At 35.5% G+C, this 15,952-nt stretch overlaps 1 protein-coding gene across 3 annotated transcripts in view; it reads right to left on the minus strand.

The window, feature by feature from the left end:
* Window positions 1-15,952, minus strand: part of KIAA0825 (KIAA0825 ortholog) — a 408,362-nt gene that overhangs the window by 213,667 nt on the left and 178,743 nt on the right. For all 3 annotated transcript variants that reach the window (XM_060093150.1, XM_060093152.1, XM_060093151.1), the window contains exon 15: window positions 10,049-10,228. In XM_060093150.1, coding sequence (XP_059949133.1) covers window positions 10,049-10,228 — 180 coding nt within the window. The remainder of the gene's footprint in view (window positions 1-10,048; window positions 10,229-15,952) is intronic.

Here is a 15,952-nt window from a genome sequence, read left to right on the forward strand (position 1 = left end):
TGAATGGTGGATGGTGTAGCTGTCTGTCTTTTTAATGATGTTTCAAGACTTTAATTCATTGAAGGACATAAAGAAGCCTTCTTCCCGTATCAGTAATTAACATTCATTTGGCTTGAACTCTTTGGAGTCATGGATTAAATGCATCTCAGATATCTAAAAATTCTAGAAAACCAGGAATTCCTCTATTTCCTTTTGTTAAAAGGGTATGTTTATTCCTTTCAAAATAAAATCAAGGAATTGAAAATGATAAAATAATAGACTTACCTAAAAGAATTATTTTAAAATTACATGAATTAATTTGTGTAAAGTAACTACCATATAGTAGGCACTCTGTAAGTATTTGCTATTATTATTATTACCTAAGATAAGAGTTTTCTGGAAAAATTACAATTGTACAGTGTTGTGGTGCCCAGTGTTCTCCTGATGCAGGGTTCTGAAACATCTTGAGCACTAGATACTACTACAGGGAAGATTAATCAATATCCACAGATGCCTATGGTAGAGATAAGAAAGAAGAAATGGAGAACAGAGAACAGAGAAAAGAAAGTGGCAGGGTATTCTGATTTCTGGCTCTGCATACAATGAGCTTGGATGTTTCTACTTTATTCTAACAGCAAGTAAAATACTGAACAGATAAAAAAAATCAACAACTCTTCCTGGATCTGTAAAAGAGGTGAGGACACAAGGCAAACCACAACCCCCCAGACTGGAGAGACAGACAGGCAAATACAGCAAGGCACAGCTTACTGGAGTAGAGACTCACAAGCAGAAACTATCCTGGGAACCAGAACCAATGTAGGAAAATCTCAGCTGTAACTGATCAATTGCTGGAGGCTCAGTGTAGACAAGTCTGAGAGTTAAAACTCTAGGGAGGGGCTTCCCTGGTGGCGCAGTGGTTGAGAGTCCACCTGCCAATGCAGGGGACACGGGTTTGTGCCCTGGTCCAGGAAGATCCCACATGCTGCAGAGCGGCTGGGCCCATGAGCCATGGCCGCTGAGCCTGCGCATCTGGGGCCTGTGCTCCACAACAGGAGAGGCCACGACAGTGAGAGTCCCGTGTACCACAAAAAAAAAAAAAAAAAAAAAAAAAAACAAACAAACCTCTAGGGAGACCCTCTCATGGGGGAGCTGTTACACTCTTGTGAGTTTTACCTCCAGGAACTTGACTAGGTTTCCACAGCAGATATCAGAGAAAAATCCTATAGTGCTTCCAGCAAGAGGAGGGAAAAAGAAACATCTGGAAATATGCCAGCACACCCTGTTTTTCTTAAGGCCTGCCCTTGGGAGAAACTACAAAAACAGAGCCTAACTCACTAGGCATATTCTCAGAGCCTAATTGTCCTAGGACAGGAGAAATACTCAGCTCCAGCCCACTCTAACCATACTCTCAGACCTAAGGAAGGGGTAAGAAAAAAACTGAAATGCTTGTTAAGTACACCACAGAGGCATAGGCTCACTAAATGACTGAGATCTAAACATAGACCTATAAAATGCTTCCCCTCCTTTACACCTCTCCACCACTTAGTAAAGGCCTATTTACAGCAGTTCTTTTTACTCAGAACATCATGTCCAGCTTTCAAGAAAAAAATTACAAGACAAACTAAAAGTCAAAAAATACTATTTGAAAAGACAGAGCGAGCATCAGAAACAGACATGGCAAAGATATCAGAATTATCAGACTGGGAGTTTAAAACAGCTGTGATTAATATGTAAAGGACTCTAATGAATAAAGTAAATAGCATGCAAGAACAAATGGGCAATGTAAGTAGAGAGATGGATACTGAGAAAGAAACAGAAAGAAACACTAGCAATCAAAAACACTGTAACAAATGAAGAATGACTTTTCTGGGCTTATTAGTAGAAGGCGCATGGCTGAGGAAAGAATCTCTGAGCTTGAGGATGTCTCAGTAGAAACTTCCAAAACTGAAAAGCAAAGAGAACAAAGACTGAAAAAAAACAAACCCCACAACCAGAAGAGAATATCCAAGGAGTATGGGACAACTATAAAGGTGTAACATACTTGTAAAGGGAATACAAGGAGAAGACAGAAGGGACAGAAGAAATATTGAAACAATAATAACTGAGCGTTTTCCCTAAATTAATGTCAAACACTGAACTACAGATCCAGGAAGTTCAGAGAACACCAAGCAGAATAAATGCTAAAAAACAAACAAACAAACAAAGAATGAACAACAACAACCAAAAAAATATATACCTAGGCATATCATTTTCAAATTACAGAAAATCAAAGATAAAGTCCTGAAAGAAGCCAGAACATAGAAACACCTTACCTATAGAGGAAGAAAGATAAGAATTACATTTAACTTCTTAGAAACCATACAAGCAAGAAGACAGTAGAATGAAATATTTAAAGTGTTGAGAGAAAAAAAAAAAAATCAGCCTAGAATTCTGCACCTTGCAAGACTATCCTTCAAAAGTGAAAGAGAAATAATGACTTACTCAAGACAAACAAAAACTGAAGAAATTTGTTGCTGGTCAACTTGACTTGCAAAAAATGTTAAAAGAAATTCTTTAGGTAGAAGGAAAACAATATGGGTCAGAAACTGAAATCTACATAAAGTAAGGAAGAACATTGAAGAGGAATAAGTGAAGGTAAAATAAAACCTTTTATTTTTCTTATTCATAACTAATCTAACAGAAAACAGTTTGTTCAAAATAATAATACTAGCAATGTGTTTAATTATGTGTGCTTATGTATATAGCATTCTTATATATGCTTATGTATAGTGAAATGAATGACAGAAATGATACATGGATGGGAGGGAGAAATTAGGATTATTTTGTTAGTATAATGTACTCACACAATCTGTGAAATGGTATAGTGTTATTTGAAAGTGGACTTAGTTGCAAACTCTGTCTTTCTATATATACTGGAAACTCTAGGGCAACCATTAAAAAAGTTAAAAAAGAAGTATAACTGATATGCTAAAAAAAGTGAGAAAACAGAATAATATAAAATGTTCAGTTAAAACCAACAAAGGCAGAACAAAATAGTGAAAAATAAAAACAAAGAACAAGGGCAACAAATAGAAAACAGTAACAAATATGGTAGATATTAATCCAACTATATGAATAATCACTTTGAACGTCAATGGTCTAAAAGCACCAATTAAAAGACAGAGATTGATCAGTGGAGACCAAAAACCAAGACCCAACTATATGTTGTCTATAAGAAGTCAACTTTAGATATGAAGACACATATAGATTAAAAGCAAATAGATGGAGAAAAATATACCATGCTAACACTAGCCAAAAGAAAGCAAGAATAGTTACATTAATTTCAGGCAAAGCAGACTTCAAAATAAGGAAAGTTATTAGAGATAAGGGAGGGCATTACATAATGATAAAGGTGTCAGTTCTCCAAGAATTCATACCAATCCTTAATGTGTATGCACCTGACAACAGAGTGTCAAACTATGTGAGGCAAAAACTGATAGAATTACAAGGAAAACTAGATGAATCTGCTATCATTGTTGGAGACTTTAGCACCCTCTATCAGAAAGGGACAGATCCAGAAAGTAGAAAATCATTATGGACATAGCTGAACTCAATACCACCATCAATCAGTTGGGTATAATTGACATCTATGGACTACATCCAACAACAGCAGAATACACAGTCTTCTCAAGCTTGTATAGAACATTCACTAACATAGACCACATTCTGGGCCATAAAACATGGCTTAACAAATTTTTTAAAAATATAGAGTATACCATGTTTGCTCTCAGATCACAATGGAATTACACTAGAAATCAATAACAAAAAGGTAACTGGAAAATTCTGAAACAGGTGGATATTGAACAACATACTTTTAGATAATACATGGGTAAAAGTAGAAATCTCAAGAGAAACTGTAAAATACTTTGAACCAAATGAAGATAAAAACACAACGTAAAATTTGTCAGATGTAGCAAAAATGCTTAGAGGGAAATTTAGAGCACAGATTGCATATACTAGAAAAGAAGAAAGATCTAAAATCAAGAGTCAAAGTTTTCCCCTTAGGAAAATGGAAAAAGAAGAGCAAATTAAACCCAAGCTAAGCAGAAGAAAAGAAATAAGAATTAGAGCAGAAATCATGAACCTGAAAACAGGAAATCAATAGAGAAAATCAAAACTAAAAACTGGTTCTTTGAAAAGATCAATAAAATCAATAAGCCTCTAGTCAGGCTAACTAAGAAATAAAGAGAGAGCATGCAAACTATTAATATCAGAAATAAAAGAAGGAACATCACTACAGATCCCATGGACATTAAAAGGATAGTAAAGGAATACTATGAACTACTCTATGCTCCCAAAATTTGATAATCTAAATGAAATGAACTAATTCCCTGAAAGACACAATCTGCCAAAATTCACACACAAAAAAGAAATATACAATCTGAATAGGCCTATATCCATAAAAGAAATTTAATCAATAATTAATAATCTTCCAAAACAGAAAGCACCAGGCCCAGATGGGTTCACTGGTGAAATTCCACCAAATGTTTAAAAAAAGAAATTATACCAATTCCTTTCAATCTCTTTCAGAACATAGAAACAGAGGGACTACTTCCTAACTCATTTTGAAGCCAGCATTACCTGAATACCAACGAGACAAAGACATTACCAAAAAAAAAACTACAGATCAATATATCTCATGAACATAGATACAAAAATCCTAAACAAAATATTAGCAAATTGAACTTAATGATGCATAAAAAGAATTATACACCATGACCAAGCGGGATTTATCCAAGATATGCAAGGCCGTTTCAACATTAGAAAATCTGTAAGTACACAACTGTTAGTGAAAACAAAATCTGTAAAGGACAAAAACAAAATCTAGACACTTAACAATGTAACATTCATAACATCTGGCATTTTTTCCATAACATAAAAAAACAAAAAGAAAAACGCTGTGATCCCTAATCAGGAGAAAAATCACCCAATAGAAAGACACACAAAAATGATAGAAATTATGGAATGAGCAAACAAGGGTTTAAATTAAAACAGACTTCATACATATGTGCAAGGATTTTAAAATGAGGAGAGATATACAAAATATAAAAAGGAACTAAATGGAATTGCTAGAAATTAAAAATATCTGGAATAAAAAAATTCACTGGATAGTCTTAATAGCAGTTATACACTACAGAAGAAAAGATCCTTGAATTTGAAGGTACAATATAAAGTGTCCAAACCAAACCACAGAGAGAAAGAAGGCAAAAAAATAAAAACCAAACAAGAACAAGAACAAAATCAAAGAATACAGCTTCAGTGATATGTGGGATAATACCAAGAGGTCTAATAATAAGAATCCCAGAAAAAAGTGGTGGTAGGGGGGACAAAAGATAAAATATCCCAAGAGAGAATGGCTGAAAAATTTACAGATATGATAAAAACTAAACATCATCAGATATAAAAGCTCAACAAACCCCAAGAAGAATAAATACAAAGGAAACCAAAACAAAGCACATCATAATAAAATTGCTGCAAAGTAGTGATAAAGAGAAAAATCTTAAAATGAACAACAAAAAGAAGACACATTATATAAAAGGAAACATACACTTTAAAACCTATACTGATTTATCATCAGAATCAATGCAAGCCACAAGATAGAATAATGTCTTCAAAGTGCTGAGTGAAAAAGGAAAATGAAAGACAACAAAAAAAATCTCTGAACCCAAAAGTCTATGTCTGATGAAAAATATTTCAGATATGAAGTCAAAGCCCTTTTTTCATGCAAATAAAATAAAATAAATTGATGGCAGAAAATTTGTAGTACATGAAATATTAAAGGAAGTATTGATAATTCAGGTAGAAAGAAAATGATATCCGTCAGAAACCTAGATCTATACAAGTAAAAGAAGAGTACCAGAAATGGTAGATAGATAGACAAATATAAAAGACTTTCTTCTCATTTTTAGCTTCTTTAAACTGTAACTGACTAAAACTAAAAAAACCCAATAGATTGTGGGGTTTATAACATTAGTAGAAATTACATGACAACACTAGCATAAAGAACAGGAGAGAGTAAATAGAAATATACTTGTGTAAGGTTCTTAGATTAGATGTACAAGTGCTATAATAGTAAAAAGTAAACTGTGATGAGTTAAAGGTACTCATCACAAGATGTAAACCTTGGAACAACTACTAAAATAAATAGAGTTATATCTAATAAGCCATTAGCAAAGATAAAATGTCATATTGAAAAATACTCAGTTAATCTAAAGAAGACCAATATAAAGGTTAAAAGGAATAAAGGTGGGACAAGCAGAAAGCAAATAATATAGTCATGTAGTTCCAAGTGTTAGAATAGAAGATCCACAATTAGATATGCATTTGATCAATTGTTCATTTGATTTCTGACAAAAACACTGAAGTAATTCAACTGGGAAAGAACAGTGATTTCTAAAAAGGATGCTGGGAAAAATTGCATGTTTGTATGAAAAAGTATGAATTTCAATACTTACACCACACAAAAAAGCAACAACTTGAAATTAATCATAGAATTAAATATTAAAAACTAGAACTATAAAATTCCCAGAAAAAAAACATAGGAGAAATCTTGGCACTCTTTAGATAAGCAAATAGTTCTTAGGACACAAAAAAGCACTATTATAAAGAAAACTGTTAAGTTGGACTCATCAAAATTGCAAGCTTCTCCCTATCAAAAGACCTTGTTAAGGGAATGAAAAAGTAAGCAATAGACTGTGGAGAAAATTTTTTAATACATTATCTTGACAAATAACTTGTATCAAGAATATATAAAGGACTCTACAACTCAGTAAGACAAATAATCCAATTAATAAATGAAGAAAAGTTTGAACAGATATTTTACAAAAGAATTTTTTTCAAATGACTGTTAAGAACATGAAGAGGTGTTTGATGTCATTAATCACCAAGGAATTGTAAATTAAAGTCACAGTGAGATAATAGCACATACTCCTTAGAATGAATAAAAGCAAAAAGACAATTCCAAGTGTTGGTGAGGTATAGAGCAACCCAAACTCTTACATTACTGGTGGGAATGTAAAAAGACAGGATTACTTTGAAAAACAGTTTAGTAGTTTCTTATAAAGTTTAACTCACAGTATGTGTTAAAGACATTTATTTCTTTTAAAAGAAAAAGGGAGTTAAGGAATAGTGTGACTGAGGTACAGTCAAAGTAACTTACGTTTTGATATTTTCATTTGCCCAACTAAAGATTGCTGACCTACTTTGAGAGTACAGGCCTGAAATGATTGCTACCAAATCTATTACTTAGAGTGTATTGGCCTTTGAAATGCCCACATGAGGTCCCCAACTTAATTGTTTTTTGTATTTCTATCTTTTGTAATCTTTTTTTAAATGGATATTTCCACTCTTGTTTTCCCCCCTAGCTTATGTTCATTCTAAGGAGTTACATGTTAGATTTCTAATTATTAAATCAAATTATGTGTTTCATTACGGAATTCAAATGTTCACAAAGCAAATGTTTCAAAAAGTTTAGTCTAATAGAAAAAAATAAAGAGAAATAACATGGCCTGTGATCAGAAATTCTGTTTTTTTTTTTTGTTTTGTTCTGAATCTGCAATTTAATCAGTGGATAATCTTAGGCAAGTCTCTTAACATTTCTGACCCTGGTTTACTTTGCAATAAGATGAGGATACTGCCTACTTCATCCTCACCTTTATACCCTAAAATCATAAGACTGTGATATATTATGGACAAGCTATACAGAAACCATAGACAGGAGGAAGAAAGGTGTTTCAGGAGGAAGAAAATACACCAGGTTTTAAATAATGTACTCCAGTCGATCTGGGTAATTATATTTACTGACACACAGATCTGTTAGTGGTAAAATGCAAATATTGTGGGATTATGATGTGTCTCAGCTATATTTCCTTTAAATCTGTCATATTTTCAAGTCAAACAGAAACCACCATAAAGGGCTTAATTTTGTTATGAATGAGTATATTTTATTATCTTAATAGCATTTTTAAGATACCTGTGATTGGTAACAGAAGAAAAGGAAAACTTTTGCAAAGACTTAAATAGGAGAGAAAACACAAAGGCACTGTCCCTCACAACCACTGCAAGGTCTTAGGTTCCAGAGAAGACATAATGTTGATGTAGAAACAACTTGTACAAAGGCCAGGGATGTTTCACCAGTTTGAAGTTCTGCCCCTTTGAGCCCCTCAACAAAATTCGGGCTCTATGAATATGTGTACTACTTGTTCCTGTTCCAGGAGACTTGTCTGACCATGGGGAGGCGGGTTTGCTCAATATGTAGATGGGAGAGAAGACTAATTAGAAGCAAGTAGCAGTTTTGCTTTCTCAGGCTACCACCTGAAACCCATTGATCTCTTCTAAGTCATTTTCAGTACAGTTTTGTGCTGAGTGACAGATGGTTCAAGAACTTAAGAAGTGAAAGATAAATAATGGTTGAAGCATGTGGGTCACCAATTCTTTAGAATCTTGTGAGAGAATTCGGCTCTTACCCTGACCAGAAACAACTAAAACCAGCAGGGGGTGGAGGGGGCTTTCAAGGTTGTTTTTCTTTCAGTTCAATAAAGTCTACATCAGAAATAATGCAGTCTTTTAAACTTAGGAGACTGACCATTTTGGGGGTTAAAAGGAAACAGTGAGAGAATACATGAGAACTAGAAAATAAGACTTTAAAAGGAGATAATTATTACAGAGTCTTTAAGTGATAGATTCAGGGTTTTGAAATCATTACATAGTTATCTATTGCTACTTTGCAGGGATAATGACCAAGAGAAGATGTAACATAATGACTTAAGAATAGTTTAAAAGGTATTCACGTCTGGAGGATAGTTAAAAAGTACAGGAAGAAGGAAACCATGATATGAGCCAGTTAGATTTTTTATATGGATTCTAGTAAATATTTTAAGGAAAGGTTGGTTGGTTCCAAAAAAGTGTATAAGGAAGTATATAGGTTGAAAGCCAAATGTAAATGATTTAAATAGTTAATGGACTAACAGAATAACCACTAAGTCCTCATCCTTCATTTTCCCAAGACATTAAGTATAGAGATATAAAGGCAGAATATTAAGGATAAAACAATGTGAGAGGGCTTCCCCGGTGGCACAGTGGTTGAGAATCCGCCTGCCAATGCAGGGGACATGGGTTCGATCCCTGGTCGGGGAAGATCCCACATGCCGTGGAGCAACTAAGCTCGTGTGCCACAACTACTGAACCTGTGCTCTAGATCCCGTGAGCCACAACTACTGAGCCCGCGTGCCTAGAGCCGGTGCTCCGCAACAAGAGAAGCCACTGCAATGAGAAGCCCGTGCACCGCAACGGAGAGTAGCCCCCGCTCGCAGCAACTAGAGAAAGCCCGCGCGCAGCAACAAAGACCCAACACAGGCAAAAATAAATAAATAAATAAATAAATTTTTTAAAAAAATTTAAAAAAAACAATGTGAGAATGTTTACACCTGGTCCTGAAGGTGGGGTAACCCGTGAACACTTCCTATTCGGATATGCAACCCGTTCTGTCTTTAATACCCACCCCAGCTGCGGGCAAACAAACAATACGGCTGGGGAAAACACATACTGTCCCCAGAACAATGATAGGACATAATTGCCTTGTAGAGAGAGATGCACTATGATTATAATAATAAACTACATTTGAAGAAAACTGGCCAGCAGTTTTGTCCATCAGTTTATTAATAAAAGCACCCACGAATCACAAATTATTTTTCACATCTTACTAATTTCTTATATGCTCAATAGCAAAACATAATCTGTGGTAAATATTAAATTTTTATGAGAGAACACTACCTAATAATAAAAAAAATCTGCATTACATAATCTTCCCCCTCAACTTTCCCCTCACCCTTGTCCCAAGTATATTAAATTTTGACAGGAACTAATGGTTAATGATTCCCAAAAGAAGACTTTATGCTGAAAAAATGTAAGATAATCCTTTACAAATAACAGATTCAGCAAAACTGACATCAATAAAAATTTTAAAACATCTTTAAAGATATATTTAAGTATCTATAAAACACTTCTTCTACAAATAGAAAATTTCTCATACCTGGAATGTTATATAAAAAGTCCCATAAATGTTCTTCTTCCATGTAGCTCACAAAAACATTTCCAAATGTTTGTGGAGAAAAATTGCAGTGGTACAATACTTTAAATATAGCTTCTATCAAGCTGGATCCTTGGTTCACATTACTTTCTGTATCAGAACCTTGTTCTTGAAAGGTGTGTTCTTAAAAGGAATAAAAATGGTTTAGTAAGGTAGGTATCAATGAATATGATTACATTCTCATCACTTACTCTAGCATAATATTGTAAAAATGTATTTGATTAATATTTGCATAATAAGAGAAATGCCACAGTCTTTCCGGTCAATGGTTCATCAAACTCAATATAATTTCTGAGATAATCCTGGATATTTGTGAGGGAAAAAGTTGTGAGAAGGACCACATGACATCACTTCAAAGGGCAGTGCTAGTTTCCCTTTATGTCAGAATTCGTTTTCCTCTTAAAGAAACTTTTTTGATTTCTTTTCTCATTTAAAAGTAACACGCATTCATTGTAGAAACTGTAAAAAATTCAGACTAAGAAACTAAGAAAACTAAAATTGTACCAAATCCTACCAACCAGTGATAGCTACTATATTAGGCGCAGTATTTCATTCATATTATATACAAATATACACAAATATATATATTTGTATATTTCTGTATATATGTATGCATATGTAAGTATATGTATGTATAACTTGAACACCAAATAGAATTATTCTATATGCACTCTCTTTTTTTTTTTTTTTTTTTTTTGTATGCGGGCCTCTCACTTTTGTGACCTCTCCTGTTGCGGGGCACAGGCTCCGGACGCACAGGCTCAGCGGCCATGGCTCACGGGCCTAACCGCTCCACGGCATGTGGGATCTTCCTGGACCGGGGCACGAACCCGTGTCCCCTGCATCAGCAGGAGGACTCTCAACCACTGCGCCACCAGGGAAGCCCCTATATGCACTCTCTTGTTATTGAAAATCTACTTAAAACTAGATGAATCTTTGTATCTCTCTTTGGGATTTGTGTTCTGAACATTATTATACCCTTTATTCAGAACATAAATTTCACAGGAAATTCATATTTATAGTGTTCTCAGTATTATGCTATCAATTCTACAAATAAATTTATGTGTTTCTCAAACCCACAGATCCTGCCATTTCAGAATGAAGAGGTTTATCAGCTGGTTTCTCAACAAAACCAAATAGGAATTCTCACAAAGATAGAGCCATTTTAATCGCTCTTTTCTGTCCTCCTCTGGCTCCATTATGACTTCTTCAAAGATCAGTTCCTATACTGTTGCATCTAAGGTAGGACTGAAAAGGTGAAATAATTTCTATTTTGTCTAGATAATTCACACGATATGTCCAGTTTCATAATATGTAAAAATATTTATTGAATTAAAAGATAATGACTCTCATAAAGTTTTTTATATTTTAAATATATTGAAAAAATATAACCTAGATCATTTTGGAATGAGTACATTTCCTTTTCTTGCTCATTTGGAAGCTCATCACTTTTATGGTTCTTCCTGATAATTTTATTTCTGTGATTTGATTTTCATGATCTAGAGAGCCTTCCTCAGGAATTTTGCTGGAACTATTGGTAAAGTGATGTTCTCTTTGTACTGGGGTTGCTAAGCTGGTAGAAAGTAGGCTGGAAGCTACTGATGTCCATTCTGGGGAGAACTCCATTGAGAAGGAAGTCAATAAAGTAAGTAGAACCAAGAGATGGAGAGAACAGTCCAGATGGGATGACACTGTGTGAGAACCTGGATCCAGTAATGCCTGTGTACTTATGTTAGCTGAGCTGATAAATTTCCCTTTTTGGTTAAACCAGGTTAATTTGGGTTTCTGTCACTTGCAATCTAAAGGGTCCTAAGTTTTCATCAAGCACAAAAGGTTAAATGACAAAGAGTCCTAGTCCAGGCATTCATAATTTCATCTTTTTTATCCAAATAGTCTCCTCAGTTCTCTCTGCATTTCCCTCTCTCTAATTCAGCTTAAATTCAACTATCAGTTATCCTTCATGTCATCGCCCCATGTTTAAACCTCCCCCTGCTCCTACACTTTGTTAGAAATTCCTGAACCTGAAAATCAAGAGTTTCCACAATCTTTTCCCAAATTATGTTTCAATCCGCAGTCATCTGCTCCTCCCAAACTGGTGTACTTGCTTTCCTTGCACATGTTCCCTCCCATCGCCTTTTGTTTGTCTCAACCACTTCACTAGTCTAGAATGTCCTGCTCCAATAAAATTCCCAAGATTTAATCAGTCAATTACTATGTCAGCAGCCATATTAGATGCTAAGGCCTACACCTTCCAGGGATTCACTGCCTCTGTGTGTGGGGGGGGGGGGGGTGGGTGGGAATGATAGACATGTAAACAATCATTACAGCAAAGTAAAGGTAAGTAGGGTTACAGTACATCCTGGTTTGCCTCAGGCAGTCCTGGTTTATGTCTGTTGTTCTGGTGTAATTAGTAGCAGCATCCTCTTTCACTCTTAAACAGGGTCCCAGTTTAAATGACAAATTATTCGATCACCTTAAGTCTAAGTGCCTTAAGTATAAGGTACTATGAAAATATAGAGGATGATGTTTTAAATTTGGGGAGAGGTGGGGAGGGTGGGAGGGAGGGAGACGCAGGAGGGAAGGGATGTGGGAACAGATGTATATGTATGACTGATTCACTTTGTTATAAAGCAGAAACTAATAAAAAATAAAAAATAAAAATAAATAAATAAATAAATAACTTTGGGGAGAGGAACGCAGAGAAGTCACAGAGAAGATCATGTCTCAGCGAAGTCTTTAAGGAGGAGTAGAAATTTACTGGCACGACAAGGTTGAGGTGGGAAAGGTGCTTTCCAGGAAGACAGAAGAGTTGGTATAATGGTGAGAAGACAGGTTGCTGCTGGTAGGGTAGCATGGCTGAAGTGTGAATGGTATGCGGGAGGGAGAGATAAAGCTAGACAATCAACACAGCCTGAATAATCTAAGGCCCCATGAATCATGCACTGACAATACAGATGGAGAAAGGGGGATGGTATGAGGAATATTATAATAAAAATAATGAGTTTTATTAGCATTAACATTGTTGTTATTACCATATAAATGTGTCAAAATACTTCAATGTATATTTTTTATTTCTATTTTCCCTTGCCTCGAAAAAAGTAGTCTGTTTACTTGCCTCAGGGATTTTTGCTATTTGAAAAGCAACAAATAGACTGAAGTCAGTTGCCCACCCAGACTTAAAAAAAGAAAAAAAAAAAGCTAATTGAATAGCTATTAGTTTGAACTAAATGAAATAGCCATTTTTTAAGGCCAGAAAATATTGGTACTATATATTGGTACCAATATTGGTACTATGATACCAAAGTGGAATCATATGTGTCTGTCAGGTGGACAGAGGCAAGGGTCATGAGGGCTCCGAGAGAGGAGACCTCTGGGACTGGAGAGAGACATCTGTGGGTTGCAAGGGTTTTGCTGGAAGGCAGAGCTCAGGGAGGCTTGTCTGGGTGAGGCGCGGAGGGAAGCTGGATCCTTGACACAGGTTCTCAGTCTCAAAGGTTCCAAGCCATGCCTGGCTGCTGTGCTTGGCAGGAGCGTTTGGACAGGGATATGGGTATTTCTACAGTAACTAGGGTGACCAGAAATCTGATGATCAAAACAGTCTCACAGGGACTTCTGCACGACCCCGGGGTAAGGGTGGGAGCTCTAAGAATAGCTACAGTTAAATGTCCTACCAGCCAGGCAGGAGTGCTCAGAATCCTCTTAAAATTGATTTGAAGACAGTAAGCGACTTAGATATTCCTTGTATATCTGAGTTTGTGAATTCAGATTTATACTAACTCTGTAAAAACAAAGTTACTACCCACAAATTACAACTATGCTGAACATCACATGAGCTGCATTAAGTGTAATTTCATCTTCCTAACACTCTACAGAATGGGTGTCGGTTATCCCAGTTTTACAGATGAATAAGTGAAATTGAGAAAAATTAAGTAACTTGCCCCAAGATCACAGAGGCAGTAAGAATTTGCCTGTGCTGTTTGCATTAAACTATAATCTCAAATTTCTCAAAGGCTGCTTTGATATTTTATTGTTAATAACCTCTGAATGCAAAGTACTCAGTCTAAACCAGGTATTTAGTATGTGGTAATTTATTGTCTTCATACAAAACACCTCAATTTCATGTAGCTTTCTACAATTTCACATATATGACCTCATTACCTCTCTAGTACTGTTTCCTTTGTGGACTTTCTATGAATGTGCATCTTGTCTTTAGGTATCTTCCCACAGCACCTGGAACACTGCTACATGCTTAACTAATGTTTGAATACTAAAGAAAGAAGGAAGGGAGGAAGGGAGAAAGAAATAAATCTCTTGAGTAGTTTTGTTGGGTTTTGGTCCATCTAGTAATTGGTTTTTTTGGAATGACATTTACCTCCTAGTCATAATATTCAAATGTCATTTTCCCCCGCAAACCTCATCCTCCTCATATCCACTGTTTCCTTTCTTTTCACCTACTCCTTGAAAACTCTCTTCTCTCTTGACTTCCTTATAGCCATGCTTTCTTGGTTTCAGGTGCCTTGTGGGCTGTCTTTTCTATAGCTCTCTCTCTTCTATCATCTAGAACTGGGGTTGGCAAATGAAGAAACTAAATCTTAAAGAGGCTTACCCTTAATGAATAAAGGAGACAAAAAGCATTTAATGAATAAAGGAGAAAAAAAGCATTTTATGAATAATCAAGAAAATAGCTACATTCAATAAAGATTAATAACTGAGCAATTGATTCTAGTTCTTTGAAAACCGATCACCAGTACATGGCATACACAGGCAATTCTGTATGTTGAAAAATTATTTTGTGTTATTTATGTATTAGTAAACATAGATAGGCAAACCTCTTTGAAACAGTTCTGGCTGTATGGACCTGTATCTACTAGGATTCTTCCTCATGCTTTTTAAAAGGCAAGATTTTCCAAAGTGTGTTTCGTGGGATGTTAATGGGTAGCACATATGTCCTGGAAGTGCTGGCTCCAACAATAGTAAACACTTTTGTTTTCTGCAGGATTTTTCACAGCCTTTATTCATGAGCTCTGTGACTCTCTACGAAGGTATTTTAGTATACACATAGTGTTTCTAAGTATTTTTGACCATGAAACCCTTTTCTAGTATTATGTCTAGTAAGACTACTATTCAATAAAACTGCATCTAGGAATCATGTTTGCAAAGAGTCTCTTACATTACCTTTAAGCCCTTCGGGTTTGCAAATCAAAGTGAGCAGTTCAAATGGAAAAGGAACAAGGTAGAAGCACAAAGGGCTATTCTGCATAAGAAGATTGTCAATTGGAAAAGAAATTACTAACCAGGTCACCAAAGTTGGATTTAATTTTAATTCAAAAGCATCATTTGTGGAGCAAGAGGAATTTTGCTTTAGCAGTAGGCACAGGCAAGACCAACAAAGCACAGCCAAAATAGGTCTTTACAACTTTGACTCTTACCCCACAGATTTATATCAAGTTCTAACTGATTAAGAAACACAATGTGATTATATGGCTGGAAGGCACCTCACAGGGAAGTCAGTAAATATTTGGTCAATAAATGAATAAATCTTTGCTGAGTGAATAAATAAGACATCTTCCAGCATCTGTGACAATGGTGACCTAGCCGGCTTTTGAATACTTTCAGGGGTGGGATATCCACCACCATTCAAGGCAGCCATCCCTCTGCTGGACAGCTCAAGTTACCAAACTGTTTTGCATTTTAAAAATATAGAGAGAGCACTTATCTGAAAGGACGACAGAAATCTGGGCAAGTCTCTTTAGTGAACAGAGAAAAGAAGAGCACTTCCTCAGTTCTCATTAGGGATGACAATTCAGGGTTTTTGACTGACAGACTGACAGCCAAAATCCATTTCCT

The sequence above is a fragment of the Mesoplodon densirostris genome, chromosome 3 (genome assembly GCF_025265405.1).
Source record: "Mesoplodon densirostris isolate mMesDen1 chromosome 3, mMesDen1 primary haplotype, whole genome shotgun sequence".
NCBI lineage: Eukaryota > Metazoa > Chordata > Mammalia > Artiodactyla > Ziphiidae > Mesoplodon > Mesoplodon densirostris.